Raw genomic sequence first — 15465 nt, 5'->3', positions numbered from 1 at the left:
CTGCGTTACAATATCTCGATCCTGCGCGGATCTAAAGAGAATAAATTGAACGCGTACTGATACCATGTAGGTTGCTGCCATAATATGGTGGCTAGGATATGGGTGGCAAGGATATGGGGAAGGTTATTCATTCTTCATCAACTGAAGAAACGATTTGGTTTTGGCTTTGAATTTGAATTTGGGATTTGGGATTTGGGTACTTCATCAACTGAAGATAAGGTTACTACTTAGTTAGCTAAATTGAATAAGAACCTCTCTTTTTTGAAGCTGAATTCAAGTGGAACAATTTAAATTTACGAAACGTGTTGTCAAATCAGAAAAAGATTTGTGTGGTTTTGTATTATCAAAGGCTTATGATAAAGTTATGCAAGTCTAAATATTCCAATATTCCAACAACGCCATCAAGTGGTCCAATCTGTCAACTCCAGATCATCAATCTGAAAGCCAAACGGTTCCAAATCCCCAACTTCCGTAGGCCTAGAACCACCATACTGCTGACTCAAATTTGAGGAATTGGCAGTATCACTTGGCGGAATATCATTCGTACAGTATCTCATCTGTTCAGATAATTTGCGATAAAACGAGTCACAAAGCCGCCATGCTCGTTCTGCACCGGGACTGCGGGTGGACATTGCATGTAACCAACAGATGGCCTTTTTGACCAGCCAGACGAGATGCGGCGTACTGTCTTGTACATGAATACATCCGACAGATAATTCGAGCAAGATGATCTTTGCGGCGTGGGAGATATAGTGGAGTACACTCCACCATGGGAACATTTGGTAGAGTTGTACCGTGTTCGGTTGGTCGGGTAGTAAATCGAGGATCTGCTTCGCGGCATCCAGAGTCATCATTGCCATTGTATGATTGAGCATTCGTGAGTGGTCAGGACCAAGTTCGTCTCTTCGACAGAGCCAGAGACGGCCTAGTACGATTCGAGCGCTTTGGTAGTGGAATGCAAGGCCGAGCTTGTATCGCATCTGGCTCATGCTGCTTTGGAGATCGACTGTGGTGAAATCCAAAGATGATGGGAGACTGTTCTTCCAATATTCGATGCGAGAGCGGAGGTCGTCGATCCGTTTCTCGCGGTCGATCCATATGGAGGAGACGTGGATCTGATTGACGATCTCTTCTATGATGACGGCCAAGTCACAGTAGAAGAGATAGAAGAGGCCAGCATTAGGTTCCAGATACTTTAGCCATGCATCATCTCTTGGTTTCGAATCTTGTTCGGTATTGTTGGTGTAGCTATCGCTTGGCCAGCTCTTTGAGCTTGGCATGATTGTCTGAAGCCACTGCGTTCGGACCCCGGGGTGTTGAAGTAGGGCCGACGCTGAAGAATCGATCTCGAACTCTTCTTCTTCGAATGGAATAGGCAGAGGTGGGGCATGCCTGTCTTTGGGAATCGACGAGATGTGACCCGATATGAGACCCAGTGTTTGTTCAAGGGTGTAAAGGCACCACCAGAGTCGGTAACGAGCTTCTCGAAGTTTGGCGGGCAGCTTTGTCGTGAGACTTCGGTTGACGCCAAGAGTGACGGCGGATCTTGCAGCCAATGCAGAAATTCTCCAGGCCCTATCAAAAAGGGGTTAGACTATGATGATACAAATGCGTATGGAATTGGTAAATATCTTACCTGCCAATCTGATCGGTTGCAAGCAAATAGAAAGCAACCAAACCCTCGAGTTGCACTTGCTGAAGGTTAGGGGGACTAAACAGCTCCTCACCAGTCAAGCTCAGCAACCTTGCTCGATTGAAGTATAGGAAGTGATCATTTTCTTCTCCACGCCAGGGTGCCTGGGTGAGATGTGCATATTTGGCCGCAATTGCGAAGATCACGTGGAGGATTGCTAGCCATTTGTCTCCTGGTTGCTGACCTTGATCCCAGAAACTCTGATACTGGGCACGGAATAGCGGTCGATTGATCATAGGGAAGCCAGGGTGCACATTATTCCAGTACTCCTCGAAGAGAAGATCCGAAAGTTGTCGAGAGGGCATGCCGTACTTGTTGACTGGCTGTGGAACGTTGGTCGCAAAATCGCCGAGGGCATGGTCGAGGGTGTTTGCCCTTACTCCGTCTGCAACTTTATCCTCTCCATCCTCGTCCTGGCTGAATATTGGTTCCAGCCATTGTTCATCCTCTTGCGGCAGGTCGGACTGGTCAACCTGGCCTGCGTCGGTGGCAGGTTCTGGTGAACCATCCTCATCTTGGGCGTTTGGTGTAGGAAGTTGAATTGTTTCGGACAGATCTTCCATCAATGATTGGTACTACCACATCTCTTAGTCGAATCTTGAAGGGATTTTGGGTAGAATCCACCTGTCATTACCTACCTTTTGCAAAGTAGAGTGAGCCCACTGGGTATTCGCACTTTCAGTGGTGCCAAGCAAGTCCTGGACAAACTTTCTGTAGTCTTGAACCAAAGCTGAAAGATCATTGGCCTCCCTAGGAACCTCATTAGTAAAGTCGATGACATTTCCGCATTAGGAAAATGCAACTTACTTTTTCATTCTCTCATTGAAGCCCAATGAATAGTGGCAAGTCAGATCGAGCTCCCGACATTGTCGACAAACGGGCTGTTCGCCACTACACTTCACCTTTCTCGATCTACACGACGAACATGCCCGGGGCACCCGGCCTATGGACGGTGGGCCCAGACTATTGACATCCCGCGGGATGGCAACTTTTGCATTGGGCGCCCGTCCTCTAGAACCACTGGCCTTGCTACTGACTACAGAGACAGAGTCAGCCGATGGCGACTCCTCTGGACGAGGAGTGGGCAAGCTATTCACCAGATCAACCCCATACAGAGAGCGGGTAGACCAGGCAAAGCGACCCTTCGGACTAGAAGTGGCACTTTGAGTTTCAGAATGCCTGGAGTGCGCAACCTTTGATGAAGATCTATCCGAGACAGCATCATCCGCACCCAGCCGGTCTGCTTGTCTAGAGGAGTCTCTATTAGCCATTGAAGTCTGTCTTCCGTTGGAAACAACAGAGCCTCGTAGGCTATCAAATCGTCACATGCCCAAGTGCGTTGCTCGGTCTGGTCCGAGCCGTTGGGTGTGAGGAAGAACTGATAACCACGGGTGATGTCGATGGTGGTGCAGCGACCTTGGTGGTCGCAAGGTGTGTGAATATGGGTTAATATTCAGAGTGTCGATAGTCTGAAGTACTATGTCCAGGTTGGTGAGGCTCTGAGACAATCAGGTCATCAAAGTTTGGCCTTTGGCCCGGGGGGCAGGTCGATCATATAGATCGACAGGGCGGGGGGAGATAGGCAGGTCATGAAGTCATTCGCGAGGATTCTCCACAGTTCTCGAATTCCTTTTTCGTGCGCCACAAGTTTGTGCATCGGACCGGCGCGGTAAAGTTGGCGCATTTTCTTTGTAGCTATTGGCCGGTCAGGATCTATATGGGGATGACAGGGCTGAATGGAGTCACCATTGACGTCATCGGGCCCCACTTTGCCATCCGCGCCTCAGGCTCCAATCTGCGCTCTTCTCCATCTCGCGATCATGACGATCAACACCCAGCGAGATCAAACACAATTGGCCTGGTCGAGCTCGTCGGCGGCAAATGCACTCCACTGGGTGTTGAACAATCACGGGACGAACCGACGAGCCGCCAGACACTGCCACAACTTTATCGAAAAGCCAATTGCTCCCTGCTCAACTAGTCTCGCACGGTCGCAGATTCGCAACTGCTTATTCCGTCTGACTCCCACAAGGTAGAACCCGGGGAATGCCATAGATCTCGAGTCCTCACGATAGCCAGACTATTACCCATTGCTTGAAGGAAAGAGGCTTACATTCCCGGTATAGGAATGGCGAAGCTTACAGAAGGACTTGGGACTTGAGGTTCTCAAGGAATCTTCCTTCGAATTCTACACACTACGATACTTCCTGGGTATTATCTCTATCGATCGTTTACTACCATGTCCAACATTCCTTTGAGCCATGTGGCGTGTTCCAGACCCGAAACATAAGCGCCAATGACATCAATGACGTCAGCGGAGCCGTTATTCCAGAAGATAGAATTTCATCGCATATCCCGGGTTCACACATGGCATATGATCGATGTGGCTGTGGTTGACGGCTCGGGCAGAATAGAAGGATAATGGAATTCAATTTGAGTCCATGGACTTATCACCTACGGAAATGCTCACGCAAAGCTCGACTATCATTGGCGGAAACCCTTGCTAACCACGGAAACCTGTTTCGAGGGTCAGGACCACACCGACCGCAGGAGAGTGGGGTAAACACAAATACCCCTGATATATCGATCTTGCCCTTGAAGGTCTCGCCAGAAGATGGGAGGCGTCTGTTTACGGCCCGCGCAGGTAAATAGGCCTTTGCGGTGGTAGGTGCCCAGATCTCTGGTTTCTCCATCTGTGGCGAAGAAACCATGGACGAGCTTGAAATAAGGTCATATCAGGTCGGCGGGTGTACTTTTGATCTAACTGGCAGGTATGTGGCTGGCGATCGCTGCTTGTCAAGGCTTGTGTGCTATCGATGGGATTTATTGACCCTAGTTTTTCCAGATACTCGGATTCACGGTTGCTGGGAATAGGAACGTATGGCGTCGTCTGGTAAAATATTCTTGCAGACCCAGCGATGAAAATTCCATCCCTAACCATGTTCTTTGGTACAGCGCTTGTACCGACATCCTTACAAAGGAGAGTGTGGCTATCAAGAAGATACCCAAACCGTTCGGCTCCAAAGTCGATGCAAAAAGGACTATCAGAGAGGTCAAATTACTCCGACATCTTTCTCATGAAAATGTGTGTCGCTCGCTGGTCGATACTTATTCACTGTGCTAACTCTGCCATGAAAGATCATTTCCTTGCGCGATATCTTTGTCTCGCCTCTCGATGACATGTAAGTCTATGGCTATATCTTCACCAGATCAAATATATATTGACTGCATCATAGCTACCTTGTCACTGAGCTTCTAGCCACTGATCTCGCACATATCGTTCGGTTCAGACCTCTGGAGAATCAGTTTGTCCAGTATTTCTTTTATCAAATTATGGTATATCAACGATCATTCATCACCCTTTGTAATGCTTCGGCTGACTTCTTTTCTTAGCGTGCCTTAAAGTATATCCACTCCGCCGGCGTAGTCCACCGAGATCTCAAACCAAGCAACATCTTAATAGATGAGAATTGTGACCTCAAAATCTGCGACTTCGGTTTGGCACGAACTGTCGATCTAAAGATGACAGGCTATGTGACAACGAGATTCTACCGAGCCCCCGAGACGATGCTCACTTGGCAGAAATATAACGTTGAGGTCGACATGTGGAGTGCAGGCTGCATACTAGCCGAGATGATTGAAGGATCGCCTCTGTTCCCGGGACGGAATCACACAGATCAGTTTCTGGTAATTTCTGATCTTCTGGGCTCTATTCCCTGTGATGTGATCCAGACTATATGCTCTAAGAGCGTGAGTGGCAATCATATCTCAGTGGTCATATATAGACTAACTTTGAAACAGACATCGGAGTATATCACCGGTCTACCTGAACGCGCGAAGGTGCCTTTTGCAAATAAAATTAAACAAGCTCTTCCAGACGGTATGTCTCAAGCCGGACTACATCTGCGGAAAGTTGCTCACCTTATAACAGCTCTCGACTTATTGGAACAGCTACTGGTGTGGAATCCCGAGCAACGAATAACAGCCGAAGCTGCTTTATCTCACCCATATTTGAGTGTATACCACGATCCTAGCGACGAGCCTACCGCAAACCAAACATTTGATTGGTCTAGTATAGATGCCGACCATGGTATCGACACGTGGAAGACTCTCGTGTACGTCCTTCTTTACGAAACTCACGTTCTATCTCTGATAAAGGTTCTAGATATTCTGAGATTCTGGACCATTTCGGCGGTGTCAGCACCACTTGAACCAACATTACTCAATGTGGATAATAAAGCCAATAAATACACGACGTTTGGCTTGAATATTCTGAGGGACGACGACATCTTCCGAGCGCTCGTTGCGATCTGCCCTAGTACATGCAAGGGTGATGGTGATTTTGACATATCCGCAATTCCAGCACACGTTACGACTTGCTGCAGACTTTCCACAACATGAGTGGTGTGAAATCCATACAAGCATCACGCCTGGACTCCACGAGTGAGCTCCCATGCGAGAGAAAGTTCCGAGAGAGTTCAAAAAGCTATGGGGCTGTTCCTGAAACAAGTGATGCTTCAAACTGATCTCAGGCGGACTAGGTGGCATGGAGGGGATGTTGATATAGCATTTTCTCGGTTAATGTATATTGTATGTACAAGAGACCCGATATACACGCATTCCGGGTCACATCATGAAGGCGAGAATCAGCCTTTCACATTTATAGGAAATATGTATGGCTGAAACGAAATGTAATACATGAATAGGGTACAGGAGCCTGATAATCATCAGGCTTACATTCTTAACACACCCTGGCTACTGGAGAATTATGGGTACAAATGCGTCGAAGATAGGGCAGTCGGTACTATGACTACTACCGACGACGTAAGAATATCGGGCAAGAGCAAAATGCCACATCAAGCTACCCACGGGCAGCTCCTCGCCAGAAATCCGAAAATAATAAATTTGCTTTTCCCATGGATCGAACTCTCAACCTTGTCCTCCCCTATATACTTCGCCTTGTTACTGCATCGCCATCCCCGGACAGCGACAAACAACGCTAGTCCCACCCTAGATATACAGCACCTTCTTTTCACCCTCTTATCCCCTTAAAAAGGCCATTAGAGAGTAATAATTAATAAAATATGAAGGTCTAAGATAGAGCTCTATTAGAAAAAAAAATAATGTTGTCAAAAAAATCTCCAAAAAAAGAACTCCCCCTGCCTAGGGGTGTGCCCGGCCGTCCGTGGAGCTCGAAGCGTCAACACTGGCCCAGTACATTTTTCTTCTTTTTTGTTTGCCCACTCCTCCAGGGCACACCAATGGTTCACCAATTTATGGTGGATACCAACTAGGCCATCGGAGGGGGGGGAGTTGATTGCTTGACCTTAAACATGATCATAACCTTAGTTCTTGCGTAATTGGAATTCTAATGCTAACACGTATTCTTGTAGTTTTTTTGTGTTACTGTATACCTCTGAGATTATATACATCGTACATAATGGGTATAACCTCATCTTCGCTACGCGGAAAGCCCGTACACCAGTTTGAAAAAAAGTATGTTCCATTTCTACCCAGATCAGAGGGTTGATTTCTATGTAGAGTATAATACTTAAGTGGACCAGATGACAACACGGCCATCAACACCGCTGGCTGTAGTTCAGTTAGCATGGATTCTACCAGATGAGTGTCGGAGATTTGACTTACTGCTGAAAGAGCTCACCTGTCCGTCAGCCTCCTCGAAGACACGGATGGTGTTCACGGTATTCTGATGGGTCGACTTGAGCTTGGTATCCATGGCAGTCTGGCCCTTAAGATCCATCTGCCGGAACATGTTCAGCGCAGACTCCTCACGAGCTCCAGCGGCACCAGCACCACTCTGCTTTTCCAGAGAGCCCGCCAGCTGCCATCCGCTCTCGTCACCGCGGAAGCGGAAGGGTTCGCAGTCCTAGACGATACAGGTTAGTCTTGTGTTATGCTTCTGTCTGCAAGTAGATGGGATTCGACATACATGTCCAGCAGCGATGATCTCATTCTCGCCGTTCCAGATCAGACTGTTGAGCGGCAACAGACGGGTCGAAATGTTCAGCATCGCGCGGGGAGGCTGTTCCGGCGCGCTGGGGTACACGACAGTGACGCTGCTGTCGTGTCCGGAGAAGGCGAGGGCATTGCCACTCGGGGAGAAGCAGACACCCTGGATCCAGCCAGCAGTGTCATTCAGGTATTCACCACAGATGGTGTTGAAGGGGAGACGCTCGCCCCAAGCGCTCGGCTCTGGGCGCTGGTCAATGCCCTTGATGAAACTCGAGAAGACGCGGGCATGGGAGTCGGTGGACCCCGCAGCCAGAAGCACAGAGTTGGGGTGCCAGGCGAGGGTGGTGATGGTACTGCGGATGGGCTTCTTCAAGTGCTTGGAGATCCACCAGTCGTTCTCCTCCTCGAAGTAGCAGACGGCGATCACGCGGGCTCCAGAGCCGACGGCGAACTTCTGCTCGGATGGCGACCATCGGACAAAAGTGGCGGCACGGTTGATTCGGAGCAGGACAAGGGTCGGCTTCCAGCCAGTAGCGGTCTTCTCCCAGACATAGGCATTGCGGTCTGCGGAGTAGAAGAATGGTTAGCGGGATGGGGTAAAATAGATCGCCTTCGTCAGGGCTTTTCTGACCTTGGGAGCAAGTGACAATACGGCCACTGTTGGGAGCAATGTCGACACTGGTGACGGTCTTATCGTGGCCCTTGAGCTCATCGCTCAGGGTGAACTTGCTGCCTGATGCTTGGTACAACTCCACATTGTTATCCCGGGCAACAGCAAGAGTCTGTCTGTCCGTGGAGAACGAGTGGTCTGCAATTGGAGCATGGAAAAGGTGGTGAACTTGAGGAGCGGCCATGATGGAGGGATTCGACAGGAGGAGCTCTCTACCGTCGATGAGGGGGGATAATCGAGGGGAATGGGGATGCGGGAGACGGGGAAAGCTACCGTAGGCAATAGATGACGCTCACCGCTTAGGTAAGGCCTTGCAAGGCGGCCAACATTCCATAGTTCGTAGAGGTCACCAACGAACTTGCAATCCTATGTATAATACTGAAGGTTCTCTTTTGACATACGTAGTTAGCATGAGTTATCGAAAGATCATCTACACGTCATGAGCCCTCCATGGGTCATTGTCGTCTTAACACTGTTGTATATGGCCCTAACACTAACAGTCAAACCCATAAACAGAAGGTTGTTGTCTGTATACTACTGCTCTTGAGATCGTATACCCCCTTTCTTCTTTGCTAAATCTACTCGCATATTTGACTCCCTTCTACTCGAAGCATTCACTATTTTAAAAGATCATAAGTCGACATTTTCAAGTGAATGAACAAGTATGTATACATCCTCACATAGGCCATTCCGTCTCCACCGCCCTGCGGGCGGTGTATCTCTGCCACCCCAACGGATGTGTTCTGCTTTACCTGGATGGCCCCTCCAGACCGCCGTAGCAGGGCAGATAGTCACGTGGCAGTCCTCTTTTCTCGCGATTTAGACATCGGCTTCGGCGCGGTATCCATTAAGCTCCAGTCTTCCCCTTTCTCCTTTCAAGTCTCTAAGCTCGAATTTACAGCCATATCCGGCTCATCCACGCAAAACATGGCCTCCAAGACTGCCCCCTCTCGAGGTGTTGACCTCAAGTCCGCTGGACATCCCAACCAAACGTGAGCTCGATCGCAGACGCAATTGATGAAGCAACTGATGCTGACAGTTCCTCAGACTCTACTGCACCAATCTTCCCGATAAGCTCAACAAGCATGACCTCCGCTCCTCGCTCTACTCCCTCTTCTCCACCTACGGCACTGTCCTGGACGTCGTGGCCATGAAGACGCACAAGATGCGAGGACAGGCCCATATCGTCTTCAAGGACATTCAAGCCAGCACACAAGCCATGCGCGCTCTTCAAGGATTTGAATTTTTCGGCAAGGAAATGGTACGTTTCTTTATATCTTTGTTTGGTGATTACATACATCCGTTGATTCACGATTGACTAACACGCACTGCTTTGCAGAAAATTGTCTATGCTAAGGGTGCATCCGATATCCTGGCCAAGCTTCGCGGCACGTACAACCCACCCGCCCTCGGCGCTGCTCCGACTGGAGCTTCGACAGATCTTCAAAAGTCCATTTTCAGCGGACCACCCGGCGCACTTCCCTCTCGGCCGGCAGCCGAGACAAATGGAGAGGCACATGGCGTTAAGCGACCTCGCCAGGATGAGAGCGATGAGGAAGAGGCGCCGATGGAAGAGGACAGCGACGTGCCCATGGAGGCTTCCTCGGATGAAGATTAATTGCGTGCCCAAGGTGGCCAGGCCAAGACCGAAGCTCTTGGGGGTGAAGGGGCGTTCTTTTTCCCTAGCATTATCTCTGTCGGGTACTCGAATGCCAGGTACCTTTTCACTTTTTCACGATGGGCTGGGCCCATCGGAAACGACCATCTCGCGGGGAACGTGCAGGTTCACGGATTGACCTACGAGACCGAGCCAGACGAGGAGATATGTTCCGGTGGTGACGCTCTGTCCGTCTGCAACCTGCGCCATGGCATCCGCGGTGTTGCACGGGTGGACGAAAAAGGCCGGAGCGCCAGATTCTGGATGATACTACGAAAGACATTATGAGCTCCTTGAAAAACCAACAATACCCCCCAGTCTTTGCCCGTTTCGGTCTGACAAAGAGAGAGAGAGAGAACGTGTGTGTGTGCACTTACGCCAAAACTGATCCCTCCCATCACGCCAACATTCTGCAATTGCTGCTTGTACTGCTCCGGTACCACATACTGATAGACCGCGTCCAGCCCCACAGGGCCCTGGTGATTGTGCCACCGGAGCACGAAATACAAGACGGGGACTTGATATGTGGGGGAGAGCACGATATCATAATCTATCTGCAAAGTGGGATGGAGATTGGTGCGGACAAGGGCTTCCTATCAACAATATTAGTAGGACTGTTTTTTTAATCGGCAATTGATACCCCCCTACGACGGGCTGCAGACCGGATCTTCATCTTCATCTTCATCTTCCAGAGACTGTGCTTGTGCTTGTGCCTGCGTAGATGTTCTTGGTTTTGTATTTGTATCTGTATGCACCGACACTTCATCTCGTAGATCTGCATGATCCAGTGCATGAATCTGGACCTCGATGTATTTGGTAATCCTGAGGCTGACAATATTCTAAACGATCGCACGAAGGGCCCAGCCCAGCCAAACGTCAGCGACACATTGATTTTTTTAAAAATATTAAATAATTTAATAGTCAAGTTCACGCAGGACGACAACAGGGATGATTTACTTGTGTGACCAGTCGAACCGAGGACCAGCCTCGATCCGCTTGGGCGGCTGTGCAGCTGCAGGCTCGCTCGACGAGATCTCGACATGCGCGGTCAAACTCATCTGGCGTGAGGAATGGAAAGGCGGATAGGGACAGGCTGGTGCACGCCATCGCGCCATCGTCTAGTTCACCCATCATACTATCGTCCTATCGAGCTCCACTCTGGAGCTTCCGATGGCGCCCCGTCGACGACCGACTCGACGGATGCGTCGGGCTTAAGGGAAACTGCTCAGCGGCGTGGTGTAATGTGGGGAGACGAATGGTCAGTAGGTACTCCGTACTGTAGTGACTGATGGAGCGGAGCGAGCTAGAGCTACTGTAGAGGTATGTTAGTGGAGCGAAGACTTGGATTTGCCGACTGACAGGTGGAGACCCAAGACCCGAAGGGCCGAGCGTCTGGTCTCTCTGTCAGTTTGTCACAACGTTGCTGTGGCAGATATCAATAAGATTGAATTTTCTCGGCAATGGTTGCGGCCGTTAGAGGGTGGTGATCCAATAAGGAGGCAATAATAGAGTGAGAAGGTGGAAAAGGTTGCCGGAGACGGAGGGGTGGGAATCATAGGACAAGGTGGACAATGGAGATTGTTGTTGGTTGCTGGTAGGGGGGAGGGATCGACCATGTCGCATCAGGTTTACGACTGGGGCGGATCCAAGGATGCAAAGTGTGTGCACGATGGGTCTGATACCTCAGAACTGGGCTTACTAGATCATTAGCTTTCAGTAGTTGGTACTTGACAGAAGTACGGGGGAGGTGTAGAGCGACAGAGTACTGGATACTATTGCTTATAGAGGATAGTTTAGGATGGTTATACTGAGTTTTTTATTATCTTGTTTATCATAGAATAGTAGAACTAATTTGGTTGACTTAGTAGTTACTTGATGAGTAGTGACAAGTGACAGGCTGAGTGTCTGTGCTGGGCCCAGCCGCAAGCGGGCGGGAGTCTGGGGCGGTGGATAAAAGTAAGAGGTACATAAATGATACTTATTTTTGGTATGTGTTGGCTATACTTTTAATATGTACTATTTATGTACTACTTCCCTGCTGTACCTGTCCTGGTCCTTTCTTGTTCCTCTTGTTAATCTGCACTTCCCTGTTCCGCTTGCAGCTTCCAGCGCCTTTTACTCCTATCAGCATTCAGGATTCCCCCATTTACTTGGCTGTCTCCCGGGAACGATTCCCGCCCTCTTTCTTAGTCTTTCGCGGTATTCTTGGAATGCCAAAGGAACTTCCGTCGTGGCGACCATCACGCTTTCGTCAGTCCTTGGGTCTTTTGACGCCATGGGCTGATGCATGGCTGGTCTCTCTCCACTTGACTTTTATGTACGTCTATTATTCTCCCCTTCTTGCCTTTTTGCTTGTTTTTCTTCTCCCTCCACTTCTTCATGGGAAATTATCCCTACTCCGTCTCCTCTTTTCCTTGTTTTTCTAGTTTCTTGTTCATAACTGTCGATCTGTTTGAGGTTGATCCCCCTCTCTGCTCATACAATTCATCCAATTGGTCCCCCGGAACTCCGTCTACTATACTCGGCGCAAGTAAGATTTGACTTTACCGGGGTCAATGACAAGGGATCATCGTGTGCTGGACGCAAGTGAATGACTTCATCCTCGTCTTTTTGACAAATACCTAACCCCCCATTCTGTGAGACTGTGAATACCTTCAATCCCCTCCTCCACTTCCCATTTGCTTTGGTTTGGGAGAAGGTAACCTTCCCCGCCCTCTCCAACCCTCGCACGTTGTCGTCCCCGTCCAACCAACACTGGCGCCATCCTCCAACCTGAAACACATTTTTTCTACATCATCTCCGCACGGGGAGCTTTCAGCCGCCCAATCGTGCGTCCAATTGGAAACCCACCGGGTTGTACAGGCCTGGAGCCCGGATCGATCGCTCAGCAATCGCGGCGTGGTTTGACGTCAACACTCTGGGATTCGATATAATCTCACCCTGCCACCAACGCTGCACACGGTCACTCCGGACTTTGACTCGCCCCGAGAGGCCAAAACTGCTGTCGCATCTTGTATATTACCCTTGGGCTAGACCTTGATTGATCCATGCTTCACTTTTAAGCCTGGGGCAAAGCCGCAATTTCACCTTGGCGCTGGGTCGCTCTCTGCGAAGCCATGGGTAACTCACAATCAAATCCGACGAAGGAAGAGACGCGCCGTGCCAATCGACTTTCCAAGCCTTTGACCCGGAAACTGGCTGCTTTGAGCTCGCCCAAAGTAGCTTGTGCAGAGACAGATGGCCCGGAATTGAACACTGGCTTGATCGGGTGGCAGAATCCATGGGTAGGATCTAATCTCTCGACGGATGTCAGGAATAGTCATCCAAAGGCGAGAGAGATCCCTCCAACCTTGTTTGAGACAGAGGCACATCCATCGAGCGAGAAGAATGTGGTGGAGTCTCCAGTGCAATCACCAGTGGTTCAAGATTTGGAAATACTTTCACCAATTTCACCACTCTCCAGGACGGCGTCAACCAGCCGTTCTTTCCGAAGATCATCTTATCAATCCGGGAGTTACGGCGGTTCCTCGCAGCTATCCTTCGTTCCGCCACAACCTAGGCGGGCCAACTCTATCCAAACCACCCTCACCAGACACAACAGTGTGATCTATGAGGATACATATGAAGATGCGACATCTTCCAACACGCACTTCTTGGTTGGCAACCAACGTTTCTCCTTGACTCGCAGGCGTTCTCTCCTCACGCGACCTGGCGTGGCTACGAGACGGACTACCAGTGCAGTTCGACGAGTACCGTCTCCCATTGGCGAGCCCACAGACCCTATCGATGATCTAACCGACTGCAAAGTCTTACAATGGCCATTGCCACCTCGCCAGAGACCATCACTGGATGTGGCACCCCCGGTACGGCCAACCAGTCCTCCCGACAGTCGATACACACAACTGGGAGCACTCAAGCTAGGATCTCTCCGAGTCGTGAATGGCTCGGCTTCCCCATGCCCGAGTGAGCGTATTCCTCTCAATCAACCTGGTCTGGGTCTGGACAAGGTCGATGCTATGGGCCGAATCAAGTCTACCCTTGAGATCCCTGCGATACCGGACCTGAAAAAATCCGACGATGTCCCAGGCAGCCCATTCTCATTCGAGAAATCCCCCACAATCACAGTTCCCCCACCGACCAAGTCAATCTTCCCCGGCGAGTCAGAAGATGAGGGAATCGCCATGTTCGATGACGGCACCAGCCAACCGGACAAGGTTGCAGGTGACACCAATCTAGATCGAAGCACCGTGCACTCTGACTCGCTCAACAAGTCCGACAGCGGCTACAGCTCTGCAGCATCCGTCAGCTCCTACCACCACAGCCGCCCTCGCGCATCCTTCGACTCGCAGACCTCCGGGTCCTGCATTGCAGACGGCCACGCCAAGAACATCTGGGTCACAAGTGACCAGTCCCGCAGTCATTACCGCAACGAGGAAATCCAGCGCTATTTCAGCCTGCATGAAGCAAAGTTCAAGGCGGGGAACTACTCGCGGCTTCACCCCAATTTCGACCGCTGGTATGACTCGATCGGCCCAGCCACCGATCAACCCCTTGCAGCCCTACGAACTCGTCGATCAACGCTATGTGCTCCCCGGTACACCGAGTATCCGGCGCAGAAGATCGAGCTCGATTCTGTTGTCACCACGGCAGCGGCGGCTATTCATGAAGAGCAGGTCTACTCTCGGGGGCCGTTGTATGCGGATCGCTTTTCACTCGATATCTCGCGAAGTTCGGGCTCGTCCACGTCGCTAGGAACAGACACACCGCCGAGCTACCAGCAGGTCGGGGCCGCGAAGGTCCAGGTCCAGATGCACCGGTCCGCTTCGGAGCGGTACCTCGATGCCAAAGCCAAACACGACATATTGACGCATCGATCGCGATCCCGAAGTCGCCCTGGCAGCCGGGTATGGTCCCAGAAGCCCGGTATCGAGGTCCCACCTCTCCCCACGATCCTGTCCCCGGATCACCTGCACGGGGAAGAAGATGGCATCGGTTTGTCTGTTCCCGAGACTCTCCGTGGTCGACCTCGAAGCCGGAGTCAGGACTACCGTCGTCGCAAGTTGACCAAGGCACGTCCTCAAGGGGAGATTCATATGTGACGATCTTTTTGTTTACGGTTACGCCCCCACTCCTAGTACGGTTATGAGCGACAGTATCTTCATTCCTTTTTTTTCTTCTTACTGGTCCTTTGGCATTGATGTTCTATTTGGCTTGGCTCCATTTCGGGATTCTAATATTTTGGGCAAGGTTCATTTACACGAAAAGTTTCATCTCGGCGTTGCTGTGCCGGATTTTTGTTTTCTGGTTCCATTTTATGGTTGCCATTTATGTTGCTTGTTGCTGGTGCTCTGTTTGATATCGGAGTCCCTGGATTGATTTTTATCGATATATACCCTCGTTGAAAGTGTTTTTGGGGCGTTGTACAAGGGCGTTCATGGGCTAATGGCTAATTCAAATTACTATCATTCATGA

At 50.2% G+C, this 15465-nt stretch overlaps 6 protein-coding genes across 6 annotated transcripts; 3 read left to right on the top strand and 3 right to left on the bottom strand.

The window, feature by feature from the left end:
* Window positions 1-312: 312 nt before the first annotated feature.
* On the bottom strand, window positions 313-2508 carry N7473_000564 (fungal specific transcription factor domain-containing protein; the record flags this gene model as incomplete). The annotated part of the gene is made up of 4 exons (XM_057146504.1): window positions 313-1575; window positions 1637-2268; window positions 2332-2443; window positions 2501-2508. 4 exons carry the CDS (start codon window positions 2506-2508, stop codon window positions 402-404), a joined length of 1926 nt encoding a protein of 641 aa, XP_057014390.1. The 3' UTR covers window positions 313-401.
* Window positions 2509-4402: 1894 nt separating this feature from the next.
* N7473_000563 (Mitogen-activated protein kinase HOG1) lies at window positions 4403-5904 on the top strand (the record flags this gene model as incomplete). Its single annotated transcript, XM_057146503.1, has 8 exons — window positions 4403-4464; window positions 4649-4778; window positions 4832-4875; window positions 4930-5029; window positions 5087-5443; window positions 5495-5573; window positions 5625-5808; window positions 5859-5904. The coding sequence occupies 8 exons, from the start codon at window positions 4403-4405 to the stop codon at window positions 5902-5904; spliced, it is 1002 nt and encodes a 333-aa protein (XP_057014389.1).
* A 1340-nt stretch (window positions 5905-7244) lies between these two features.
* On the bottom strand, window positions 7245-8520 carry N7473_000562 (WD40 repeat domain-containing protein; the record flags this gene model as incomplete). The annotated part of the gene is made up of 4 exons (XM_057146502.1): window positions 7245-7285; window positions 7340-7580; window positions 7644-8230; window positions 8298-8520. The coding sequence occupies 4 exons, from the start codon at window positions 8518-8520 to the stop codon at window positions 7245-7247; spliced, it is 1092 nt and encodes a 363-aa protein (XP_057014388.1).
* A 743-nt stretch (window positions 8521-9263) lies between these two features.
* Window positions 9264-9954, top strand: N7473_000561 (U2 snRNP complex subunit MSL1; the record flags this gene model as incomplete). Its single annotated transcript, XM_057146501.1, has 3 exons — window positions 9264-9328; window positions 9384-9597; window positions 9676-9954. 3 exons carry the CDS (start codon window positions 9264-9266, stop codon window positions 9952-9954), a joined length of 558 nt encoding a protein of 185 aa, XP_057014387.1.
* A 114-nt stretch (window positions 9955-10068) lies between these two features.
* N7473_000560 (ATG3/ATG10 family protein) lies at window positions 10069-11051 on the bottom strand (the record flags this gene model as incomplete). The annotated part of the gene is made up of 4 exons (XM_057146500.1): window positions 10069-10263; window positions 10371-10586; window positions 10656-10815; window positions 10951-11051. 4 exons carry the CDS (start codon window positions 11049-11051, stop codon window positions 10069-10071), a joined length of 672 nt encoding a protein of 223 aa, XP_057014386.1.
* A 2058-nt stretch (window positions 11052-13109) lies between these two features.
* Window positions 13110-15092, top strand: N7473_000559 (uncharacterized protein; the record flags this gene model as incomplete). The annotated part of the gene is made up of 1 exon (XM_057146499.1): window positions 13110-15092. The coding sequence occupies one exon, from the start codon at window positions 13110-13112 to the stop codon at window positions 15090-15092; it is 1983 nt and encodes a 660-aa protein (XP_057014385.1).
* Window positions 15093-15465: the final 373 nt, after the last annotated feature.

This window comes from Penicillium subrubescens, assembly GCF_028828155.1.
Source record: "Penicillium subrubescens strain IBT 31985 chromosome Unknown utg000001l_segment0_segment0, whole genome shotgun sequence".
Lineage (NCBI taxonomy): Eukaryota > Fungi > Ascomycota > Eurotiomycetes > Eurotiales > Aspergillaceae > Penicillium > Penicillium subrubescens.
Note: the sequence above shows the minus strand (reverse complement) of the source record. Positions and strands in the feature narration are given on the sequence as shown.